The sequence below is a fragment of the Coregonus lavaretus genome, assembly GCF_964263955.1.
Source record: "Coregonus lavaretus genome assembly, chromosome: 5".
Taxonomy (NCBI): Eukaryota; Metazoa; Chordata; class Actinopteri; order Salmoniformes; family Salmonidae; genus Coregonus; species Coregonus lavaretus.
Genome location: NC_139992.1, coordinates 7877862 through 7905192, shown reverse-complemented (window position 1 = coordinate 7905192; position 27331 = coordinate 7877862). Strand labels below are relative to the sequence as shown.

The 27331-nt window shown below is 45.8% G+C and overlaps 1 protein-coding gene across 1 annotated transcript in view; it reads right to left on the bottom strand.

Annotated features, from left to right (window-relative positions):
* Window positions 1-27331, bottom strand: part of LOC311129071 (contactin-associated protein-like 5) — a gene marked incomplete at both ends in the record, with an annotated part of 110140 nt that overhangs the window by 65632 nt on the left and 17177 nt on the right. The window contains one exon of the mRNA XM_084161340.1: window positions 5686-5796. Coding sequence (XP_084017466.1) covers window positions 5686-5796 — 111 coding nt within the window. The remainder of the gene's footprint in view (window positions 1-5685; window positions 5797-27331) is intronic.

The window sequence follows — 27331 nt, the reverse complement described above, 5'->3', positions numbered from 1 at the left end:
GTTTGGATCGAATTGTGGTCTGTGTTCTGTCTAGAGTCTAGATAACCCTTACCCCTGTGGGCCTCGCCTGCCTGCAATGCAATTGGTGATGAATTATTGCATTGCTGTCTGCATAGAGAGTATCTTGTGTATGCTAGGATCCTCTGTATAGCCTACTGCATGTGAGGTGATTGTTGTGCCGTATGAACTAACCCCCTCTAACATGCCGTATGAACTAACCCCCTATATCATGCTGTATGAACTAACCCCCTCTATCATGCTGTATGAACTAACCCCCTCTATCATGCTGTATGAACTAACCCCCTCTACCATGCTGTATAAACTAACCCCCTCTACCATGCTGTATGAACTAACCCCCTCTATCATGCTGTATGAACTAACCCCCTCTACCATGCTGTATGAACTAACCCCCTCTATCATGCTGTATGAACTAACCCCCTCTATCATGCTGTATGAACTAACCCCCTCTATCATGCTGTATGAACTAACCCCCTATATCATGCTGTATGAACTAACCCCCTCTATCATGCTGTATAATCTAACCCCCTCTATCATGCTGTATGAACTAACCCCCTCTACCATGCTGTATGAACTAAACCCCTCTATCATGCTGTATGAACTAACCCCCTGTATCATACTGTATGAACTGACCCCCTCTACCATGCTGTATGAACTAACCCCCTCTACCATGCTGTATGAACTAACCCCCTGTATCATGCTGTATGATCTAACCCCCTCTATCATGTTGTATGAACTAACCCCCTCTACCATGCTGTATGAACTAACCCCTTCTATCATGCTGTATGATCTAACCCCCTCTATCATGCTGTATGAACTAACCCCCTGTATCATGCTGTATGATCTAACCCCCTCTATCATGCTGTATGAACTAACCCCCTCTACCATGCTGTATGAACTAACCCCCTCTATCATGCTGTATGATCTAACCCCCTCTATTATGCTGTATGAACTAACCCCCTGTATCATGCTGTATGATCTAATCCCCTCTATCATGCTGTATGAACTAACCCCCTGTATCATGCTGTATGAACTAACCCCCTCTACCATGCTGTATGAACTAACCCCCTCTACCATGCTGTATGAACTAACCCCCTCTACCATGCTGTATGAACTAACCCCCTGTATCATGTTGTATGATCTAACCCCCTCTATCATGTTGTATGATCTAACCCCCTCTATCATGCTATATGAACTAACCCCCTCTACCAGACTGTATGATCTAATCCCCTCTATCATGCTGTATGAACTAACCCCCTGTATCATGCTGTATGAACTAACCCCCCCTACCATGCTGTATGAACTAACCCCCTCTACCAAGCTGTATGACCTAACCCCCCCTACCATGCCGTATGAACTAACCCCCTCTATCATACTGTATGAACTAACCCCCTCTACCATTCTGTGTGAACTAACCCCCTCTACCATGCTGTATGAACTAACCCCCTCTATCATGCTGTATGAACTAACCCCCTCTATCATGACATATGAACTAAACCCCTCTATCATGCTGTATGAACTAACCCCCTCTACCATGCTGTATGAACTAACCCCCTCTATCATGCTGTATGAACTAACCCCCTCTATCATGCTGTATGAACTAACCCCCTCTACCATGCTGTATGATCTAATCCCCTCTATCATGCTGTATGAACTAACCCCCTCTATCATGCTGTATGATCTAATCCCCTCTATCATGCTGTATGAACTAACCCCCTGTATCATGCTGTATGAACTAACCCCCTCTACCATGCTGTATGAACTAACCCCCTCTACCATGCTGTATGAACTAACCTCCTCTACCATGCTGTATGAACTAACCCCCTCTACCATGCTGTATGAACTAACCCCCTGTATCATGCTGTATGATCTAACCCCCTCTATCATGTTGTATGATCTAACCCCCTCTATCATGCTGTATGAACTAACCCCCTCTACCATGCTGTATGATCTAATCCCCTCTATCATGCCGTATGATCTAACCCCCTCTACCATGCTGTATGAACTAACCCCCTCTATCATGCTGTATGAACTAACCCCCTCTAACATGCCGTATGAACTAACCCCCTATATCATGCTGTATGAACTAACCCCCTCTATCATGCTGTATGAACTAACCCCCTCTATCATGCTGTATGAACTAACCCCCTCTACCATGCTGTATAAACTAACCCCCTCTACCATGCTGTATGAACTAACCCCCTCTATCATGCTGTATGAACTAACCCCCTCTACCATGCTGTATGAACTAACCCCCTCTATCATGCTGTATGAACTAACCCCCTCTATCATGCTGTATGAACTAACCCCCTCTATCATGCTGTATGAACTAACCCCCTATATCATGCTGTATGAACTAACCCCCTCTATCATGCTGTATAATCTAACCCCCTCTATCATGCTGTATGAACTAACCCCCTCTACCATGCTGTATGAACTAAACCCCTCTATCATGCTGTATGAACTAACCCCCTGTATCATACTGTATGAACTGACCCCCTCTACCATGCTGTATGAACTAACCCCCTCTACCATGCTGTATGAACTAACCCCCTGTATCATGCTGTATGATCTAACCCCCTCTATCATGTTGTATGAACTAACCCCCTCTACCATGCTGTATGAACTAACCCCTTCTATCATGCTGTATGATCTAACCCCCTCTATCATGCTGTATGAACTAACCCCCTCTATCATGCTGTATGATCTAATCCCCTCTATCATGCTGTATGAACTAACCCCCTGTATCATGCTGTATGAACTAACCCCCTCTACCATGCTGTATGAACTAACCCCCTCTACCATGCTGTATGAACTAACCTCCTCTACCGTGCTGTATGAACTAACCCCCTCTACCATGCTGTATGAACTAACCCCCTGTATCATGCTGTATGATCTAACCCCCTCTATCATGTTGTATGATCTAACCCCCTCTATCATGCTGTATGAACTAACCCCCTCTACCATGCTGTATGATCTAATCCCCTCTATCATGCCGTATGATCTAACCCCCTCTACCATGCTGTATGAACTAACCCCCTCTATCATGCTGTATGAACTAACCCCCTCTATCATGCTATATGATCTAACCCCCTCTATCATGTTGTATGATCTAACCCCCTCTATCATGCTGTATGAACTAACCCCCTCTACCATACTGTATGATCTAATCCCCTCTATCATGCTGTATGAACTAACCCCCTGTATCATGCTGTATGAACTAACCCCCTCTACCATGCTGTATGAACTAACCCCCTCTACCATGCTGTATGACCTAACCCACTCTACCATGCCGTATGAACTAACCCCCTCTATCATACTGTATGAACCAACCCCCTCTACCATTCTGTGTGACCTAACCCCCTCTACCATGCTGTATGAACTAACCCCCTCTATCATGCTGTATGAACTAACCCCCTCTATCATGCCATATGAACTAAACCCCTCTATCATGCTGTATGAACTAACCCCCTCTACCATGCTGTATGAACTAACCCCCTCTATCATGCTGTATGAACTAACCCCCTCTATCATGCTGTATGAACTAACCCCCTCTACCATGCTGTATGATCTAATCCCCTCTATCATGCTGTATGAACTAACCCCCTCTATCATGCTGTATGATCTAATCCCCTCTATCATGCTGTATGAACTAACCCCCTGTATCATGCTGTATGAACTAACCCCCTCTACCATGCTGTATGAACTAACCCCCTCTACCATGCTGTATGAACTAACCCCCTCTACCATTCTGTATGAACTAACCCCCTCTACCATGCTGTATGAACTAACCCCCTGTATCATGCTGTATGATCTAACCCCCTCTATCATGTTGTATGATCTAACCCCCTCAATCATGCTGTATGAACTAACCCCCTCTACCATGCTGTATGATCTAATCCCCTCTATCATGCCGTATGATCTAACCCCCTCTACCATGCCGTATGATCTAACCCCCTCTATCATGCTGTATGAACTAACCCCCTCTACCATGCTGTATGAACTAGTCTCCTCTATCATGATGTATGAACTAACCCCCTCTACCATGCCGTATGAACTAACCCCCTCTATCATACTGTATGAACTAACCCCCTCTACCATGCTGTATGAACTAACCCCCTCTCCCATGCTGTTTGAACTAACCCCCTCTACCATGCTGTATGAACTGACCCCCTCTACCATGCTGTATGAACTAACCCCCTCTATCATACTGTATGAACTAACCCCCTCTATCATGCTGTATGAACTAACCCCCTCTATCATGCTGTATGAACTAACCCCCTCTATCGTGTTGTATGAACTAACCCCCTCTATCATGCTGTATGAACTAACCCCCTCTATCGTGTTGTATGAACTAACCCCCTCTATCTGGAGAGATGGAGTGAGAAAACACACCATTTGGCTTAAATAACATGTCAGATGTATCAGTGCACTTCATACACTGGTGAATAAAACACCTCAGCACCTTACACAACATCCAAACACTAATGTGAAAGTGTGATACGGCAGTGCTGTGTACAATTAGTAGAGTCAGACCCCACAAGCCGCCCAGCTATCAAGCTGAAGAAGACAGGTCAGCTCTGGCAGAAAGGTTCATTACTCAGCTGCTCTGGGCTGGGACACACCACCATGGGAGCAGATGAGTGCAGCATATCAAACCAGAGTCTGAGACACAGAGGAAGCATCGTTTACGGATCCCCCCCCCCCCCAGAGAGGAGGATTATTCTGGTTGTTACAGACAAATGTACTGTAGCCAAGGTCAAAATAACCTGGGGTAAGTCAGGTGTTCACCTTCCACACCCCAAGTCATTGAGAATCATTATCTAGTTATAGAACGTAGATTTATATCTAGATTCATTTATTAACCTGTGACCCATGTTGTTAGGGCTAAGAGCAACATTTAAAAATTGGGGATTTATATGAAAACCTATCTTTTTCAATAATAACCATTATGATATTTCAAACTAATCCTGAATGAAGTTCTTTTGAGTATGATCTCCTCATATTACACCATACAAGACTGTTCAGGAAACTAAACTTCCCGGCGGCTCTGAAATCAGTAACACTTTATATTTTATTAACCTTTTGTAACACGAGTAAATGGGATTAATTCCCCAAAATAAGCATATATTTAAAAATGTCACATATTTACAGTAACATTTGATGTTTAAGAATAGTGCCATCGGACTTTTATCTCTAACTATGAAATGCTATTGGCTATAAACTCAGTTCCAATTGCATCTGAAAGAGGAGATTCTCAACCTGTTATGGAGACATTGACTGGAAACTAAATATTTATTTACATAAATTACAAATAAAAAAAGAGTTATAGTGGCCGCCACGACTCCCAGGCTCCATATTTATATATTTTCAGGGTACATACATCTATCTACCTCTGGTGCTTTTATCACAAAGTGCATTATTGAGTCAACATTTTTAGCTTTGTATACACAAACAAGATACTTTTTGCCCCTCCATATTAACACAGAAGTCATGGTAAATGGTGATTTTTTTGGGGTCGGTAACTAGTTGCTGAACAAAGTCCTAACATTTCTGAAGGATAAAAAAAAGGGTTGAGAAATGATTATGTTTTTGACCCCTGTCGGCACGTTTAGGGTTAAGACTGAAACATGAAATAAAAAAAGATAACTTTCCATTGTAACTCACCATCTCTTCTGTTGATCTTGGAGAAGTGTGGAGCATAACTGACAGAGGACTGAGAGGAGCTCTTAAAAGAGGCCTGGGGCAGCATGGATACCAATGGGCCATTGCAGATATCTGTAAGAGTAAAATAGAGAGTACGTTAGTTCATGCTTGGGTATAATATATAGAGCTTTAGGACCAGCATCTGCTAGAGCAAGGGTGTCAAACATGCAGAATAAAACATTATATACAGTATATATACAGTGCATTAGGAAAGTTTTCAGACCCTTTGACTTTTTCCACATTCTGTTACGTTACAGCCTTATTTTAAAATGTATTAAATAGTTTTTCCCCCCTCATCAATCTACAAACACAATACCCCATAATGACAACGCAAAAACAGGTTTTTAGACATTTTTACAAATGTGTAAAAAAAAATAAAAAAAATATCACATTTACTTAAGTATTCATACCCTTCACTCAGTACTTTGTTGAAATACCTTTGGCAGCGATGACAGCCTTGAGTCATCTTGGGTATGATGCTACAAGTTTGGCACACATTCTTCTCTGCAGATCCTCTCAAGCTCTGTCATGTTGGATGGGGAGCGTTGCTGCACAGCTATTTTCAGGTCTCTCCAGAGATGTTCGATTGGGTTCAAGTCCAGGCTCTGGCTGGGCCACTCAAGGACATTCAGAGACTTGTCCCTAGGCCACTCCTGCATTGTCTTGGCTGTGTGCTTAGGGTCATTGTCCTGTTGGAAGGTGAACCTTTGCCCCAGTCTGAGATCCTGAGCGCTCTGGAGCAGGTTTTCATCAAGTAGTTCTCTGTACTTGGCTCCGTTCATCTTTCCCTCGAATCTGACTAGTCTCCCAGTCCCTGCCACTGAAAAACATCCCCACAGCATGATGCTGCCACCACCACGCTTCACCGTAGGGATGGTGCCAGGTTTCCTCCATACATGACACTTGGCATTCAAGCCAGAGTTCAATATTGGTTTCATCAGACCAGAGAATCTTGTTTCTCATGGTCTGAGAGTCCTTTAGGTGCCTTTTGGCAAATGCCAAGCGGGTTGTCATGTGCCTTTTACTGAGGAGTGGCATCCATCTGGCGACTGTATCATAAAAGCCTGATTGCTGGAGTGCTGCAGAGATGCTTGTCCTTCTGGAAAGTTCTCCCATCTCCACAGAGGCACTCTGGAGCTCTTTCAGAGTGACCATCAGGTTTTTGGTCACCTTCCTGACCAAGGCCCTTCTCCCCCGATTGCTCAGATAGGAAGAGTATTGGTGGTTCCAAACTTCTTCCATTTAAGAATGATGGAAGTCACTGTGTTCTTGGGGACCTTCAATGCTGCAGACATTTTTTGGTATCCTTCCCCAGATCTGTGCCTTGACACAATCCTGTCTCGGAGCTCTACGGACAATTCCTTTGACCTCATAGCTTGTTTTTTTCTCTGACATGCACTGCCAACTGTGGGACGTTATATAGACAGGTGTGTGCCTTTCCACAATTTTTTTTTTTTTTTTTTTTTCATCATGTCCAATCAATTGAATGTACCACAGGTGGACTCCGATCAAGTTGTAGAAACATCTCAATTTCGAGTCTCATAGAAAAGGGTCTGAATACTTATATAAATAAGGTATTTCATTTTTTTCATTTTTAATAAATTAGCATTATGGGGTATTGTGTGTAGATTGATGAGGAACAACTTGTATTTAATCAATTTTAGAGTAAGGCTATAACATAACAAAATGTGGAAAAAGTCAACGGGTCTGAATACTTTCCGAATGCACTGTATATATATATATATACTGTATATATATATATACACTACCAGTCAATAGTTTGGACACACCTACTCATTCAAGGGTTTTTCTTTATTTTTACTATTTTTTACATTGTAAAATTATAGTGAAGACCTCAAAACTATTAAATAGCACATATGGAATCAGGTAGTAACCAAATAAGTGTTAAACAAATATATTTTATATTTGCCAAGAGTGTGCAAAGCTGTCATCAAGGCAAAGGGTGGCTATTTAAAGAAGTGTAGTGATGGGATGGACGGAGTCAGGCGCAGGAGTGTGAAGAAGGAATATGCTTTATTCAGCCCAATAAGGTAGTCCGCAGCAATGCGTGAACACGATCCCAGTGTGACTTAAATGCGTACTGGGAACCAAACATACACAGGTAAATATTCCCAGCGATAAAAATAACAAAGATGCTCAACCGAGCTAGCGATACCTCCACAAAGTAACAATAACACACAAAGACATGGGGGAGCAGAGGGAATACTTATACAGACACTGATGAGGGGATATGAACCAGGTGTGTGTGAAAACAAGACAAATCAAATGGAATGATGAACAGAGGAGCGGCAGAGGCTAGAAGGCAGGTGACGATGAACACCGAAGCCTGCCTGAACAAGGAGAGGAGGCAGTCTCGGAGGGATCCGTGACAGTACCCCCCCCCCCCTGACGCGCAGCTCCAGCAGCGTGCTGACACCGGCCGTTCCGGATGACGACGGTGGAAATCCCACAACAGAGAAGGATCGAGGACATCCTCCGTACCGTACCCCTCCCACTCCACAAGGTACTGAAGGCCTCCCGCCCGATGCCTCGAATCCCGGATGGAACAGACAGAGTACGCCGGGGCCCCCTCGATGTCGGGACCTCCCACACCTCAGACTCCTGGAGCGGACCAGCCACCACCGGCCTAAGGAGAGACACGTGAAACGAGGGGTTAATACGGTAATCAGTAGGAAGCAGCAACCTATACGTCACCTTGTTCACTCTCCTCAGGACTTTGAACGGCCCCGCAAACCGCGGACCCAGCTTCCGGCAGGACAGGCGGAGGGGCAAGTTCCGGGACGAGAGCCAGACCCGATCACCCGGTAAAAAGAGCGGGGCCTCACTGCGGTGGAGGTCAGCGTTGGACTTCTGGCGACGCACGGCACGCTGGAGGTGGACGTGGGCGGCATTCCATGTCTCCTCCAAGCGTCAAAACCAGTTGTCCACCACAGGAGCTTCGGTCTGGCTCTGATGCCACGGTGCCAGGACAGGCTGATACCCTAAAACACATTGGAATTGGGACATGTTAGTGGAGGAGTGGCGGAGAGAGTTCTGGGCATATTCGGCCCATGGCAAGAACACCGACCACTCCCCCGGCCAGTCCTGGCAGTAGGACATCAGAAACCTACCCATATCCTGATTCACCCTTTCCACCTGCCCATTAGATTTGGGGAGAAAACCAGAGGTCAGGCTGACCGAGACCCCAAGACGTTCCTTGAACGCCTTGCAGACCCTAGACGTAAACTAGGGACCCCGGTCAGACACTATGTCCTCTGGCACCCCGTAGTGCCGGAGGACATGAGTTAAAAGGGCTTCCGCAGTCTGCAGAGCCATGGGGAGACCGGGCAGCGGAAGGAGGCAGCAGGCTTTAGAAAAGCGGTCCACAACGACCAGGATGGTGGTGTTACCTTGAGAGGGGGGAGATCCGTTAGAAAATCAATGGATAAGTGGGACCATGGCCGTTGTGGAACTGGTAAGGGATGTAACTTACCCGCTGGAAGGTGCCTATGCGCACACCTAGCAGGAGGAGACATACACCCTCACGTCCTTAGCCAAGGTAGGCCACCCGTACTTCCCAGTAAGGCAGCACACTGTACGGCCGATACCTGGGTGACCAGAGGAGGGGGACGTGTGTGCCTAATAGATAAGTTGATCACGAACAAGAGACGGCACGTACCGCAGCCCACCTCGGCACTGAGGTGGAGATGGCTCTGTGCATAACACCCGCTCTATGTCCGCGTCCACCGCAGACACCACACTGCAGGAGGCTGGAAGTATGGGGGTGTTGTCTATGGGCCTCTCCTCTGTGTCATCCAGCCATGACAGTGCGTCTGCCTTCACGTTCTTAGTACCTGGTATGTATGACAACGTCAGTCCAGACGAGGAAAGGGTGTTTCACCCCCTTGAGCCAGTGCCTCCACGCGGTCAGGGCTCTGACAACAGCCAACAGCTCCCGATCACTAACGTCATAGTTCTGCTCCGCCGGGCTGAGCTTCTTAGAGAAGAAGGCACAGGGGTGGAGCTTGAGTGGCGTGCCCGAGCGTTGCGATAGGACAGCGCCTATCCCTATCTTGGACGCATCCACCTCCACTATGAATGGTAATGATGGATCGGGATGGGCCATTACCGGGGCTGAGGTGAACAGAGCTCTCAGATTACTGAAAGCCCTGTCAGCCTCAGCAGACCAGCGGAGCCGGGACGGCCCACCCTTCAACAGAGAGGTGATGGGAGCTGCAGCCTTTGCCAACGCCCCGATTAAACCTCCGATAGTAATTGGCAAAGCCAATTAAAGCGCTGCACATCCTTCACCGTGGTGGGAGTCAGCCAATTCCGCACGGCAGAGATGCGTTCTCCCTCCATCGCCACACCTGAAATGGTGATGTGGTATCCGAGGAAGGAGACGGATTGCTGGAAGAACAGACATTTCTCTGCCTTGGCATACAGGTCATGCTCCAACAGTCACCCAAGCACTCTGCGAACCAGGGACACGTGCTCGGCGCGCGTAGCGGAATAGACCAGCAGGTCATCGACGTAGACCACCACACCGCGACCAAGCATGTCCCGAAACACCTCGTTCACAAAGGACTGGAAGACTGATGGAGCATTCATCTACCCATACGGCATCACCAGATATTCATAATTCCCCGTGGTTGTGCTAAATGCTGTCTTCCATTCGTCCCCTTCCCGACACGCACCAGGTTGTACACACTCCTGAGATCAATTTCGTGAAGAAGCGCTCCCCATGCATTGACTCGATTACAGATGGAATGAGGGGTAGAGGATAACTATAGCAAATTGTCCCCTTGTGCTCGGTAATCAATGCAAGGGTGAAGAAGAAACTCAAGAAGGCGGGTGGAGGGATGTATGAACCCCTGACGTATGGACTCGAATGTATGAACCCCTGACGTTCCTTCCCCTCTGTCTCAGCCTGCAACAGGGGATATACATGACTCCTGGGTGGCACAGCGTCTAATCTGAGGTTTATCGCGCAATCCCCTGGGGGCGATGGGGTGGTAATTTGGTTGCCTGCGTCTTGGAAAACGTGTGCGCCAAATCAAGGTATTCGGGGGGAAGGCGCACAGGGGAGGCATTGTCTGGACATTCCACCATGGTTGCACGAACGGAAACAACTAGACACCTACCCTGACACTCTCGCGACCACCTCGTGAGAACCCTCTGTGGCCATGAAAAGATGGGGTCGTGTAATGCTAGCCAGGGAAGGCCCAGCACAACAGGGAAATCAGGGGACTCAATAATATGAAATGTGATTTGCTCAGTATGTGTCTCCTGCGTAATCATCGTGACTGGTGCTGTAGCCTCCCTAACAAAACCTGACCCTAATGGTCGATTGTCAAGTGCTCTGATGGGCAATGGAACCAAGGAAATACGGAGACTAAGAGCTAAAGCCCTGTTCATAAAGTTCCCAGCTGCGCCTGAGTCTACCAGTGCCTTAGACTGGGGAACTACCGGGTAAGGGAAGGAGAGGTGAATGGTTAAATGTGCAGCAGAGGGCTCTGAACGAGTGTGGGTGTGAGCTACCTGGGGTGACGTGAGAGTGCCCTGCCTGCCTGCCGCTTCCAGAACCAGAAGACCTCTGACGACATCTTGCCGCAGAATGTCCTCTTCTGCCACAAGAGTGACACTGGGTCTGTCGTCCTCCGTTCTCCCGGAACGCTGCACCACCCAGCTCCATCAGAACGTGATCTGGGGTGAGGGCGGGGGGGGGGGGTGAAACGGGCAGGCCCCTTCCAGGATGTCCTCTGGAAGCCAGCAGGTTGTCTAACCGGATGGCCATGTCCACCAGTTGGTCAAAGGTCAGAGTGGAATTCCGCAGTCCTACTCCTTCCGGACGTTCTCACGCAGGCTGCATCGGAAATGGTCTATGAGGGCCCGCTCTTTCCACCCAGACCCAGCCGCTAGGGTTTGAAACTCCAGGGCAAAGCTTGCGCGGTCCTCGTCCCCTGCCTCAAATGGAACAGACGCTCACCCAACTCTCTTCCTTCGGGGGGATGATCAAAGACTGCCCGGAAGAGGCGAGCGAACTCTCTGTAGCAGTCCAACGCGTCTCCTCCTTCACTCCAGACCGCATTGGCCCACTCCAGAGCTTTTCCCGAGCGGCAGGAGACGAGGGCGGACACCCTCTCCCGATCCGATGGAGCAGGGCTGATGGTGTGGAAATATAGGTCCAGCTGCAGAAGGAAACCCTGGCAGTGGGCAGCTGTCCCGTCGTTTTCCGGAGGTAGAGAAAGGTGAATACCCCTGGTTGCTGGTGTGGGGGTGGCTGGATCCGGTCACTCAGCTGGTTGGCCCCTTAATGGCTCTGGAACCGGTTCTCTCTCTCTCTCTCTCTCTCTCTCTCTCTCTCTCTCTCTGTCTCTGTCTCTCTCTGTCTCTCTCTCTCTCTCTCTCTCCCTCCCTCATCCTCTCCTCTCCTCTCCAGGCGCTGGATGACCTGGAGAACCCGATCCATCACGTCGCCCAAGCTGGCTAACATGATGGAATGCTCCCGGATCCACTCAATGACTCCAGGCATATTCTCTGCTCCTGCTGACTCCATGCTGTTGGGTGTGTTTTTAAGTAGCGATGGGATGGACGGAGTCAGGCGCAGGAGTGTGAAGAAGGAATTTGCTTTATTCAGCCCAATAAGGTAGTCCGCAGCAATGCGTGAACACGATCCCAGTGTGACTTAAATGCGTACTGGGAACCAAACATACACAGGTAAATATTCCCAGCGATAAAAATAACAAAGATGCTCAACCAAGCTAGCGATACCTCCACAAAGTAACAATAACACACAAAGACATGGGGGAGCAGAGGGAATACTTATACAGACACTGATGAGGGGATATGAACCAGGTGTGTGTGAAAACAAGACAAAACAAATGGAATGATGAACAGAGGAGCGGCAGTGGCTAGAAGGCCGGTGACGATGAACGCCAAAGCCTGCCTGAACAAGGAGAGGAGGCAGCCTCGGAGGGATCCGTGACAAGAATCTCAAATATGAAATATATTTTGATTTGTTTGACACTTTTCATAGTTTACTACATGTTATTTCATAGTACAATGTAGAAAAATTGTAAAAATAAAGAAAAACCCTTGAATGAGTAGGTGTGTCCAAACTATTGACTGGTACTGTGTATATATATATATATATATATATATATATATATATATATATATATATATATATATATATCATAGTTTATTTTAGGGGAAAAACTACCTCAATCTCAAATGCCTAAAACCAAATTGAAACTGTGTATAAATGATAATGGACCTACATCTATACATTCTCTTAAAATAATTCACTCTGTTCAGCTAAGAATCACCGAAACGAAAGCTAGACAGTCAGAGAGGATAGAAAATTCCCACAACGAAGGATAGAGGACTATTTTTTTGGACAAACGTTTCAAATGTTGATGGCGAGAAAATATAAAAAATTATTAATGCGGCCCTCTGGACCTCGGGTTAAGACCGAATGCGGCCCATAGGGAAAAATTAGTTTGACACCCTTGTACTAGAGGATGATTTGCCTGCAAAACTGCACTGCTCAGTTCATCTACTACCATGCTGGATAGGCAGAGCCTGTTATAGAGACATGTTATGCTACTTTAAGAATAATAACTTAAACAGAATTATCATCTTGACTTCTGTTCACCATTTTATGGAAAATAATGTTTGACTACAAGCACACTATGGGGTCTAAAGCCAAGTATTGCTAAAATAGAGGGGCCTCACTTATCCACTCCATACATCTCTCCCCAGCAGTCCATTAACTCAAGCAGTGACCCTTCAAAAGAAGGCAGTAGAATTCACAGTACCCTTGGCAGCCCTGTGTGTGTGTGTGTGTGTGTGTGTGTGTGTGTGCATGTGTATGTATGTCAATCGTGTTCCCTGTAATCCATCAGTGTGAGATTAGAGCACTTCCACCAGGCAGAAGGAGATTAAGAGGCCAGTGCTCTGAGCATGTTGGCCTCATCTTCCACTGATACAGCCCTGCCTGCCAGGCCGCAGTAAGAGCAGTGAGTGGGGTGCAGCTAGCCCTGCCTGCCAGGCCGCAGTAAGAGCAGTGAGTGGGGTGCAGCTAGCCCTGCCTGCCAGGCCGCAGTAAGAGCAGTGAGTGGGGTGCAGCTAGCCCTGCCTGCCAGGCCGCAGTAAGAGCAGTGAGTGGGGTGGAGCTCCTTCACTGCACCACAACTCTTTTTCCACAGAGCAGTGATCACTCCTGGATCATCACTGTGTGGCTGCTGAAGAGGATTCTAAGACATAATAAGAACTGGTAAAAGCTTGATTATATAATAACCACTGTACTCTGTCCATCAGTTTATTCCCCATCACCATACTCGTTACATCATCTTGTTTTGGATGACATCCATGTTGGAGCTATCCTCCTAGAAACATTTCCACTGACTAATGACCATTCATCTGGTAGACAACAACGTCATGTTGAAAATGACATCAGAAGGCTGTTCTCGATACTTTGGAAGTGTCTTTGAGGACAGCCCACTGCATTTCATCTGACCTGAATTTGCTGCACTTAGATCACTTGCCAGCAGATGTCCCTGAATGTTGATTTACAGATTGACTGAAGTGGATCAAGCTGTTTTTTAAGACCCAGATATAGACACGCAGCGCCACAGCCACAGATGCTCAACATCAGAGAAAAGTCCCAACATAACTTCACAAGGAATTATACATTGAAGTTTTAATCTTAATGTTATTAAACATTTTGTGACAAATCTGTTAAATGTTTTCAGTTTTGAGTGAACATCCTTACTTGATGTTTAAATCCCTGCCCACTACTCACTCTAAGCATGACTCTATCTATCTATCCTATCTATCTATCTATCTATCTATCTATCTATCTATCTATCTATCTATCTATCTATCTATCTATCTATCTATCTATCTATCTATCTATCTATCTATCTATCTATCTATCTATCTATCTATCTATCTATCTATCTATCTATCTATCTATCTATCTATCTATCTATCTATCTATCTATCTATCTATCTATCTATCTATCTAAATACAAAACCCCAGTCATGGGAAGCACAAATAAAACAGAGAGCCTTAGAGAACCGATCCACAACGACCAGAATAGTGGTATTCCCCTGAGAGGGGGGAAGGTCCGTGACAAAGTCTACCGATAGGTGAGACCACGGCCGTTGTGGAACGGGCAGGGGTTGTAACTTCCCCCTGGGCAGGTGTCTAGGCACCTTACACTGAGAGCACACCGAGCAGGAGGAGACATAAACCCTCACGTCCCTAGCCAATGTTGGCCACCAGTACTTAACACTAAGGCAGTGCACTGTCCGGCCAATACCTGGATGTCCAGAGGAGGGTGACGTATGAGCCCAATAAATGAGACGATCACGAACCTCGAGCGGCACGTACGTCCGACCCACTGGACACTCTGGGGGAGTAGGGTCGGTGCGTAACGCCCGCTCAATTTCCGCATCGACCTCCCATACCACGGGTGCCACCAGACAAGACTCCGGCAGTATGGGAGTGGGCTCAATGGACCTCTCCTCTGTGTCATACCGCCGGGACAGGGCGTCTGCCTTACCGTTCTGGGACCCTGGGATGTAAGTGATCTTAAAAACGAACCAGGTCAGAAACATGTTCCACCTAGCCTGACGAGGGTTCAATCTCCTAGCTGCCCGGATGTACTCCAGGTTACGATGGTCAGTCAGAATGAGAAAAGGGTGTTGAGCCCCCTCAAGCCAATGCCTCCACACCTTTAGGACTTGAACCACGGCTAACAGCTCCCTTTTCCCCTACGTCATAATTACGTTCCGCCGGGCTGAGCTTTTTAGAATAAAAAGCGCAGGGACGGAGCTTAGAAGGCGTGCCGGAGCGTTGCGACAGTACTGCCCCGATACCGGCCTCTGACGCGTCCACCTCTACCTGGAACGCTAAAGCGGGGTCCGGGTGCGCCAGCACCGGAGCCGAAGTGAACAGGTCCTTCAGTTTACTAAACGCCCTGTCCGCTTCAGCCGACCACTGCAAACGCACCGGGCCCCCCTTCAGCAGGGAAGTAATGGGAGCTGCTACCTGTCCAAAACCCCGGATAAACCTCCGGTAGTAATTGGCAAAACCCAAAAACTGCTGCACCTCTTTAACAGTGGTTGGGGTTTGCCAGTTACGCACGGCTGACACACGGTCAATCTCCATCTTCACCCCTGACGCGGACAACCGATGACCCAAGAAGGAGATGGACTCCTGGAAAAACAGACATTTCTCTGCCTTGACATACAAGTCATGCTCCAACAGCCTACCCAACACTCGGCGCACCAGGGCTACATGCTCGGCTTGTGTAGAAGAGTACACTAGGATGTCGTCAATGTACACTACCACACCCTGCCCATGCAGGTCCCGGAAGATCTCGTCCACAAATGATTGGAAGACTGAAGGAGCATTCATTAACCCGTATGGCATGACAAGATACTCATAATGACCTGAGGTGGTACTAAATGCCGTCTTCCATTCATCTCCCTCCCTAATGCGCACCAAGTTATAGGCGCTCCTGAGATCCAGTTTTGTGAAGAAACGTGCTCCGCGCAATGATTCAGTCATACTCGCAATCAGAGGAAGAGGGTAACTGTATTTAACAGTGATCTGATTGAGACTACGGTAATCAATACACGGGCGCAACCCTCCATCCTTCTTCTTCACAAAAAAGAAACTCGAGGACGCAGGGGAAGTGGAGGACCGTATGTATCCCTGTCTCAGGGACTCAGCTATGTATGTCTCCATAGCCGCCGTCTCCTCTTGAGACAGAGGATACACATGGCTCCGCGGGAGTGCCGCACCTGTCTGGAGGTTTATCGCACAATCTCCCTGTCTATGAGGTGGCAATCGCGTCGCCCTTGTCTTGCTGAACACGAGTGCCAAATCCTCATACTAAGGGGGAATGTGCATTGCGGGCACTTGGTTCGGACTCTCCACCGTGGTCGCCCCAATGGAAACACCTAAACATCGCCCAACACACTGGTCAGACCATTCCTTGAGAGCCCTCTGTTGCCACGAAATGGTGGGGTCATGGGTGATTAACCAAGGAAGCCCCAGCACCACGGGATACGCAGGAGATTCAATCAGGTACAACTGAATTTTCTCCTCATGACCCCCCTGCGTCTTCATCTTTAGTGGCGCTGTGACCTCCCTAATCAACCCAGATCCCAACGGGCGGCTATCTAGGGCATGGACAGGGAAGGGTGCATCAACGGGCAGGAGGGGAATCCCTAACTTAGTACAACATTTCTGATCAATAAAATTCCCAGCTGCGCCTGAATCGACTAGCGCCTTATGCTGGGAATGAGATGCAACCTGAGGAAATACCACAGGTATACACAAGTGAACAACAGAGAGCTCTGGGTGAGTGGGGCGCCTACTCACCTGAAATGACTCCCCAGTGCGCGACCTGTTGCCCCGATTCCCTGGAGACCCTTCCCAGCACCTAGCCGCAGTGTGTCCTTCACAGCCACAGTTGGTGCAGGGGACGGCCCCTCTCGGGTTCTCTCTCCTTCTCTCTCTAGCACCAGCACCCCCGAGCTCGGCTCGGAGGTGCTGGGGGATGGAATGGACGGCCCGAACTCGGGACGTCCGCGGGTGGCCAGCAGGGTATCCAGACGGATGGACATGTCCACCAGCTGGTCGAAGGACAGATTGGTGTCCCTGCAGGCCAGCTCTCGACGAACGTCCTCACGCAGGCTACACCGATAGTGGTCGATGAGGGCCCTCTCATTCCACCCCGCATCCGCCGCTAGAGTCCGGAAATCCAGGGCGAACTCCTGTGCGCTCCTCTTCCCCTGTCGGAGGTGGAACAGACGCTCCCCCGCCGCTTTACCCTCAGGAGGGTGATCGAAAACAGCCCTGAAGCGGCGGGAGAACTCCGCGTAGCTGATGGTGGCGGCGTCTATTCCCCTCCATTCGGCGTTGGCCCACTCCAACGCCTTGCCGGAGAGACAGGAGATGAGGGCGGAAATGCTCTCGTATCCCGAGGGTGCCGGGTGTATGGTGGCCAGGTAGAGTTCCACCTGAAGGAGGAACCCCTGACACCCGGCTGCGGTGCCATCATACGCCCTCGGGAGCGAGAGCCGAATCCCACTGGATTCCGGAGCTCGTCTGGTGGGGCTGGCCGATGGTGGTGGTAATGTAGGAGGAGGTGTGGGCACGCCTCCCCTTTCCCATTGGCGCAGGGTGTTCATCACCTCCTGCATGGCGGAGCCGAGTTGCTGGATCCTGGCGTCCTGGCAGCTGACCCGATCCTCCAGCGACTCGGTCGCCACCGCTGCTCCTGCTGACTCCATAGTAAGGTGTGTTGTTCTGTCACAAGCTGATGTGGATGCGGTGTTGGAGTCAGGCGCAGGACACAGAAGCTTAGTCGAAACGACTTTAATTGTCACAAAGACAATAACAAAAATAACGGGCCTCAAACACAGGAGGCGAGCAATTACGCAAACAGTGCGTAAAAACACTAACAACTAGAGCACAATAAAGATACACCAACGGACAGGCGGACAACAACACACAACTGCAAACAAAACCAAAGGAAACTTATAGGTGACATAATCAATACATAAGACGAAACAGGTGCACCAACAAGACAAAACCAAACAAACATAGAGAACATCAAGCGGTAGCAGCTAGTACTCCGGGGACGACGAACGCCGAAGCCTGCCCGAACAAGGAGGAGGAGCAGTCTCGGCGGAATTCGTGACAATCTATCTATCTATCTATCTATCTATCTATCTATCTATCTATCTATCTATCTATCTATCTATCTATCTATCTATCTATCTATCTATCTATCTATCTATCTATCTATCTATCTATCTATCTATCACTATCTATCTATCTCTATCCATCCATCCATGTCTTTTTATATAATCTCACACAATCCATCAGGCTCTGGGGATCATGGAGCCCATTCGACACAAAGCCACCACCTTTGATCCTGACGGCCTTCTTCTCACAAACCAGGGGCTTGGCAACATCCTCATGAATGTCAGGTTAGTCTTTCATCTCTGTAAAAGGACCTGCTCCGTTACACCAAAACATAAAACGCATGCAGTATGAGACCTTGGTACAGTGGAAAGGGTAAACCAATACAACTGTTATGCCACAGCAGCAAACGTAAAGCAATCAGTAAGGACATAACTCTTACAGGTCCCTGAATACAAAGACAATATCGGTAATACACTTATAATAACACATGTTTTATGAACAGTGTTTTTTGTTTATAGCCTTCATCTAGATTTTGCCACTGAGATAAAACGCTGGGCTGTCAATCAGGAAGAATTATGGGCAAAGGATGATTTGCCTGTAAAGCTGCACTACTCTGCTCATTGCCTCCTTGCCCTGGGATAATTTAAAATCTTTCCAAGCTATAAATGTGATCGTGCCACGGCACACTCGTTATGCAAAAGTACTTGGGCTTAAATCTTAAACACACACAATCATAAGCGTGTTTGCGCGCGCGCGCACACACATACACACACACACAATTTGAGAGAAAGAGACAAGAACATAAATATACACAAAGAAAACCAAGAGCTCTTTCTGTAAACTCAGAGCTTGTTCGGTAGATCCTGGCAGGGCATACTGTAGCAGCACTGTGTGATGTGAGAACCCACAACAATCAGAGACATCTTGGTACCTCCAGGCTAGTAGAACATAGCTGGGGTTATCAGTGATTGTGTTTGGGATAAGAAGAAAAGAAGCAGCATTTCCCTCCACCCCCCTCTGCTCCCCAAGGTGTGCCACCATGCAGTGATGCATGGTAAGATGGATGGCTGTGAACACATGTAGATGCACACAGTGAGCTCTCTATGATTAAGGCAGCCCCTCGCACCTCTCTGATTCAGAGGGGTTGGGTGCATTCAGTTGTACAACTGACCAGGTATCCCCCTTTCCCTTTCTGTACACCAATTAATAACAAGGGCCATAAAGAACATATTTTTGTCATGTAAAACAACGACCCATATCTCATTTTGTCAAATCAAATCAAATGTTATTTGTCACATGATTGGAAAAACAACAGGTGCAGACTAACAGTGAAATGCAGAGGAACACAATGAGTAATGATCATTTGGTTATATACACGGGGTACCAGTACAGAGTCCATGTGCAGAGTTACGAGGTATGTAATCTGCTTTTAGTTTTAATACACCGTGTTGCTGGAATATATTTCAAAATACATTTAATCTTGATGTTCTGGTGCCGTTCAGGCAATTTAAAGTAATGATTGGGGACTTATTTGTGGAGGAATGTAACTGTTTTTCAGGATGATTTGTGATGTTTTATTTGTGCTTCCCATGACTGGGGTTTTGTATTTAGATAGATAGATAGATAGATAGAGGTAGATAGAGGTAGATAGATGGATAGATAGATAGATAGATAGATAGATAGATTAGATAGATAGATAGATAGATAGATAGATAGATAGATAGATAGATAGATAGATAGATAGATAGATAGATAGATAGATAGATAGATAGATAGATAGATAGATAGATAGATAGATAGATAGATAGATAGATAGATAGATAGATAGATAGATAGATAGATAGATAGATAGATAGATAGATAGATAGATAGATAGATAGATAGATAGATAGATAGATGACAAATGACAGTACAAAAACAAACATTCTGTGAGTGTTATCATCAGGGATTTAGCTCATTAAAATCCACTAAACATTGCCCTTAATTCTACTTTTCACACTATATTTTCTCACGCTTTTCGGTGGATCTCTACGCTGGATGATGAATTTGGAAAATAACTTGCTCTCTTCGAAATGTGCAAATACTTTATAACACAAATGCCCCTGAATTGACTTCCATCCCTCGCGCTGCTCATTAGCCCGCATTCCCTCCAAATCTTTGTTCTAAACAAATAGTGCTCCACAAAGAAATCAAGCTCAATTACGCCAACAAACTGCAATTTGTAGTATATGCGGCTGGAATATTTTTTGCTCCGTTTCAGGCCCCTGCACACCTGACAATGACTAAGCAGCATGGTGGGAGTGGAGGATGGAGAGCTGTTTAAATAATGACACTAAACAGAAGGAACAACACTACCAGTGGCGATGTTAGCATGTAAATCTTGGTGGGTCAAACTCAAAACAATGTGTTTAGATGCATGCCAGCAAAGCCACTACACAACACAACACTAAACAATACATGAATTAGGACTATAACGGTGACAAATGGTGCCCACAAACTGTTAGGGCCTACATAAAGCTGTCCCACTGTTACACCTGGCTATAAGGGGAGCCTTGTCTGGCAGCGAAACAGTTCATTCAGCCTCATTTACTGCCTTTCAAATATGGCTGACTTGCTTAAACAAATGTATTTTCTACTGACAATTGAGATGTACCAACTATGGCATAAGGGGACGACGAGCGGATAAGAGGCAATCCGTAATTTGGATTAAGACATTAATGAGCGAGCTAGGATGGACGTAGTCAAACTATTTGTTCAGCACCTTTGAAATGTACAGTGACAGAATTCAGAACATGGGCCATTCTTACAGTATTCTCCCTGTACACCAAGTCGGCACCGTACGATAAATAAAGGGGGCATATAAGCAGACAATGAAAGCTCTTACAATATTCAACGATGACATTTCTCTAAAACAGGCTATAGTGTAGGCTACATGTGCACCACCAAGTCAGAACAGTAGGCTAAATTATGAGGGGAAAAGGGACCAAATTATTAGGGTGACACACATGGGCTACTAACAGCTTACTACACAACATTCCTTAGTATTACTTTCTTAGCTACAGTATACATATCTCCCTGGCATATTACATCATTTATGCAGTGGCGGTGGGCAAATTTTGTCATCAAAGTCTGGCATTCTCTGGATTTATGGTGCTTTCAAGACAACTGGGAACTCTGAAAAAAACAAGGTTGAATCATGATGACGTCAGTGATCTTCAGGTCGTAGCTCTAGAAAGAGTCCCGAGTTCCGACTTGAAATTCCGAGTGGGATGACCGTTCAAAACGTATTTTCCCAGTCGGAGCTATTTTTTTCAGAATTCCCAGTTGTCTTGAACTCACTAAAGTCTGAGATTTCCCAGTTCCAAGTTTCCAGTTGTTTTGAAAGCAGCAGAAGTCATGCTGGGGATTGACAGCATGGCCAATGTTGAATGTTTATCCTTTTAACCGCTTAAGGATTGGACCCTTTTTTTCAATTTTCGCCTAAAATGACATACACAGCAGTGTGTGTGCAAAGTTTCAGATTGATCAAGTGAAGCATTGCAATACCGGACTATTTTGTATCAAGTCTGCCCAAATGTGCCGAATTGGTCAATTGATACATTTTCAAGTACATAATTATAGAGAACATACAAAAATGATATGGTAATACAAAATGTAAGTTTACACACTCCCAGGAATGTCATACATGATTAGCTTATACACTAACTTTCACACATCTAGATGGCCGGGCGGGTTGGGTGTGGAGCCAGAGACAGCAGGGTTCAAACTGTAGAACCCAGTTCCTACATCTGAATATAAAAATGGATTTTATATTTATATTTTATATTATTATTATTATTATTATTATTATTATTATTATTATTATTATTATTATTGTTGCTATTTTATCAAACAAAACTATGCCATATTTTATCTCTGGGACCCTTAGGATGACAAATCAGAGCAAGATTACTGAATCATTATTTACCTTCAGAGGTGAATGTATCAAAGCAGTTGCCGTGATATGTTTTTTGCTGTGTACTCTCCTCAAACAATAGCATGGTATTTCTTCATTGTACTAGCTACTGTAAATTGGACAGTGCAGTTAGATTAACAAGATTTTAAGCTTTCTGCCCACATAAGACATGTCTATGTCCTGGAAAGTTTGCTGTTACTTACAACAGTCATGCTAATTACATTAGCGCACATTAGCTCAACCGTCTCGTATACGGGACACTGACCCCGTAGAGGTTAAGCTTGGAAAAGAGACCCTTAAACCCAGACTTGGACCACACATCCACTTCACTGAATAGCAGGCTAGTGATTGCTTTGCAATGTTTGCAGTTAGCCAATGATTCCTTCCAAACCACTCATTGTTGAATTTGCGATTTTCAACTTGTTGCGTAATGATTATGTCCAATGGCCGATGAGCACTGATGTTTTATCTATAATTTCCCTTCATAATTTCTCTTCATATGACAAGGATTGAAAATGATTTTTCAGTAGATTGTTGACTTGACTCATGATGATGACTGCTAGCTTGCTAACTAAGATTTTGAAAGTATGATGTTAACATGATCAGTCCAATCAAAGCTACTGTAGATCTGTGGCCCATGATCTTGAGCCTTGTTGGATGGGCACTTCTAATGTAACTCTATGGCAGCACCCAAGGGGCTTGAGTTCCGAGCTCTCCCTGTAGATTTTCCGCTGGCTGCCCCACCTTCTACAGAAAGAACTAGGCTAGGCTGAAACGCCTGCATTTTGGAGCTGCCAAAATTACTTACTCAAGAAAGCAAAAAAGAGACCATGTTTGTATGTGGCTTTATTAACTCAATTATTAATTTTTTACATTGTTTGCAAACTGATATGTGACACCTATTAATGCCAAAATAACATGCAAAACAGGGAAAAGAATTATAATAACAATAATTTTCAAAAAGTTTTTTATAATTTTTAGCTAAACATGTGGGGCTCAAAACAGGTGGGGCTCAAAACAGATAGGGCTCAGCCCCACCTGCCTTGAATGACGGGTCGCCACTGAACACTATACTGTCTGTTAAGATGAAGGAGTTGAGGATGGAGAGTTGCTTAAATACTGACACTAGACAGAAGGAACAACACTATACTGTCTGTTAAGATGAAGGGGTCTCGGTCTCAGTTATTATCTCTATAGAAGTATAAGGAGAGACTGTCCCCCTGAGACTTAGACGTAGATGCTCAAAGGAGCTTCCCGGGTGTTAGGCACAGCTGGTGCTGTCTACCCCCCATTCTACCTCCTGTCTACGCCCTCTGTCTACGCCCCCGTTTGCCCCCCCGTCCCGTCCCGTCCCCGTCTACCCCCCAATCTACCCCCTCTCTACCCCCGTCTACCCCCCAATCTACCCTGTCTACCCCCGTCAACCTCCCTGTCGACCCCCCCCCCCCCCCCCCCCCCCTCCCCCAGTGTCTAACCCCCTGTCTTCCCATGATGCCTCACTCCCATCAGGATCCAGAGGAACAATGGCATAATCCAGTAAAGAATGTCTGTTTGCCTCCGGTTGGTATCGATAAAGCATCATCTGATACCTCACATGGATTCATAGACTGGTCCATCTCATCTCTGTTCTGGCAGAACCATTGAGTTACGGCTGAGGAGGTATCAGTTGACAACTAGGCTAGCTACAGACACAGGCTGAATTGGAGGAAGTGCAGGTCGATACATGTGATTGAGAAACACAGAGCTGTACTGTATCACTTTACATCCAATAATGTGTCCGATAGAGTGAGCAGCAAAACAGTTCAGAGAGACAGAGAGAAAGCAGTGATAACTGATCTGAGGGCTGACGTGTGTAGGATTACTTATAGACCAACAGATCACATGACTATCACACACTTCATTAATTCAAGAGATTTTACACTGGTGGTGAGAATTCTCAATCAATGCACAAAGGAGAAATAACACAGAGGGTTCTATTTTCGGCTGGCGGTAAGGAGGCGCACCAGTGTAAAAACTGGCGCACTGGCATTTTTCACCCCTTACGCCAGGTTCGGCAATTTACCTATCTCACATCAGCTCGCATGCGCTGACGTGGGAGAGGTGGAAATATTTTAGGTGTGTCCTTAAAAAACGTGCGCCAATATGCCCATTTCAGTCAGCGCAACCAGGGATATTTAAGACCGACCAAAAGCTGATCTTAGCGGTAACGCAATTGGTTATGACATTGATTTTGCCAGCGGAGGCACACACAGTAGCCTTATGTACATCACCAATGTTTTATTAAAATATCACAAGCCACAAAACAGTCTGCAGACATTACCCTTTTTTATTTATATTGGACATTATTTTTGTCCAGCTTCTGTGAAAAGTTTGGACTCATTATGTGCGATGCCCATTGCATGAAGGGTTTCAGTGACTGTAGGAAGCCTTTTTAGGAACATATGGTTATTCAAAAAGAATGCTTATTGTTTTTCTATCATCTGGTCAAAAAATGCATCTTCAACTTTCCTCTTTGTTGGACTTTAACTGTGAAATCGCGGGAATTCCGACCGCTGTCCGCATTGCTGAATCAGCTTGTAGGCTATTTGCCTGTTTGTTTACCTTTCACGTGGCAAAGTCATTACTGGCCATATCAACAGCGATGGTAGGCTAGAGCTAAGTATACTGTATTTGGGAGCAGTAACGGTGGACATTCCCCCTTTCACTTTATATTGGATCTTTTTCCAGCTCCTGTGAAAAGTTTTGTTAGAAGTGGATTTTTATAATATACAGTACCAGTCAAAAGTTTGGTCACACCTACTCATTCAAGGGTTTTTCTTTATTTTTACTATTTTCTACATTGTAGAATAATAGTGAAGACATCAAAACTATGAAATAACACATATGGAATCATGTAGTAACCAAAAAAGTGTTAAACAAATCAAAATATATTTGCAATTTCAGCTTTGTCAAAGTAGCCACCCTTTGCCTTGATGACAGCTTTGTACACTCTAGGCTTTCTCTCAACCAATCTTTGACTGGTACTGTATATGTTTTATATACGTTTGTCTTAAATATTATTATAGTCACTTCTACATACTGAGTGATATTGTTGGGGAATGTTACGAATGGTTAACAAGCAATGATTTGTACTAATAATGACCTATATTAATTTAGTAACTATTGACTATGACATATGATAACCAACTAATACCCAGGGGCGATCAGGCCTTTGAAAAAACAACAGCATGATAATAACACTTGAAGTAGTAACAAAGACAACTTGTAGGAAAGACAGTTGGCTGATTTAGGCAGAAAAGCTAATTGAGACGTGATGACAGACACTGATATGGTTTTCGCTTACAGAGGAGTTCTCAGAGAAAATGTATCTCTGCCCAAATATTTCCCAAGCACTACAGCCTGACTTCTGCAACATCTAGAATTCATCGTTGTTCGTCATCAGGCACCCGTGGCCTGTTTTTGTCTTACTATCAGAACAGCTGCAAGATTGCTTTGTCTGTATGATACATTTTACAGACAAGATGAGTATCGTTTTCTGTCTACGTACAAACGTCATTTATATACATACGGCCTACCCACCGTTCTATGTTAACCAGTCAAGTAGCAGGCTTGTGTGACAATCAAAGGAGGAACTCTAGGACTTCCTCCTGAATCTATGTGTTTATAATAATCTGTCAGAGTGCGTTTTCCTGCGTACATCCCGGAATTAAAGAAGTTGAAGTGAAGTTCTGATTTTCTCCTCACCCGTTCTTTCAGTTCGGATGTGCGTACCACCCTCCATAGGGCATTAAACTTGCTTATTGACAACATTTGGAATGTCCATGGCTCAGACAAATGCGTTTTACAGTAGGCCTATAGCTGTGTGAATGCTATGTTAAGAATATATTTCCATATTGAAGCCATGCTATTACCGTTCAGAAACATAGTCGATATATTTAGCAAATATGGGATAGGCCTACATTTTGTTATTTTGTTTCAGGTTGGCATACATGGTAGTTTCGCCACTCTTTTGATTCATATCTCTCCTGATTAGTCTTTCTGGTTGCATCACCTCTGTGTGACAGGCGACTCCACACTGAACTCATCATTAGCCAACACTGTGTGTCACTATGCAAAGAAACCAGAGGTTACTGGCTGATTGGCCCCTGGTGAATACCAGACTGGAGCCAAGAGGCTCCCATTGGACGAGAATGACAGCTTGGCTTCCATATCCCAGCAGCCCCAGATGGTGGGCCTGATACGGCTGCCCTCTCTCCTGCCTTTGGAAATGTCACCCAGACCACTCACATTAAACACAGTGTTGAAGGCTCCCCTCCATTAGAATTGGGAAATAACTCTTACAATACCGTCTGGAGAAACAGTACAAAGATGGGCAGACTGTCATAGAAAAAGACAACAGGTTTCCCAATCCCAGATGAACCAATTTGGCCATTTGGTTTCCGAAGCTATGCTGTTATAGCTACCCGTCTGGCTCAATCATGGCTCCTGCTCAAAATGTTTGCAGGATCCACCCTAATCCCTGTATCATCAGTTGAATCTGCAGAGTAATAGCTACTTACAGAAAATGCTTGGCGGTCTTCCCAAGTTAAAAAAATTGCTTCCCGTCTGCTCGGGCCACTTCAGAGAGGAAAAGTAAGGAAACATACCTTGTTATTCTTATGACTCAGACAAAGCTCCTGCATCATTTGTCTCTTATTGGCATGGTCAATATTACGTGGGCGTTTGTAATCCTTTGCCAGTAACACCAGAAATAAATAAAATATGGAATTTACGGACTGTACTGCTATTTGTAGCATATTCAGTGCACTCTATAGATTGGGAATGCTGTTCCATCAGTTTGTGAGAGATACGATTGGAAATGCAAAGGCCTCCACTGGCGCCACATTCATCAAATAGATTTTTCCTCTCCCAGGGGG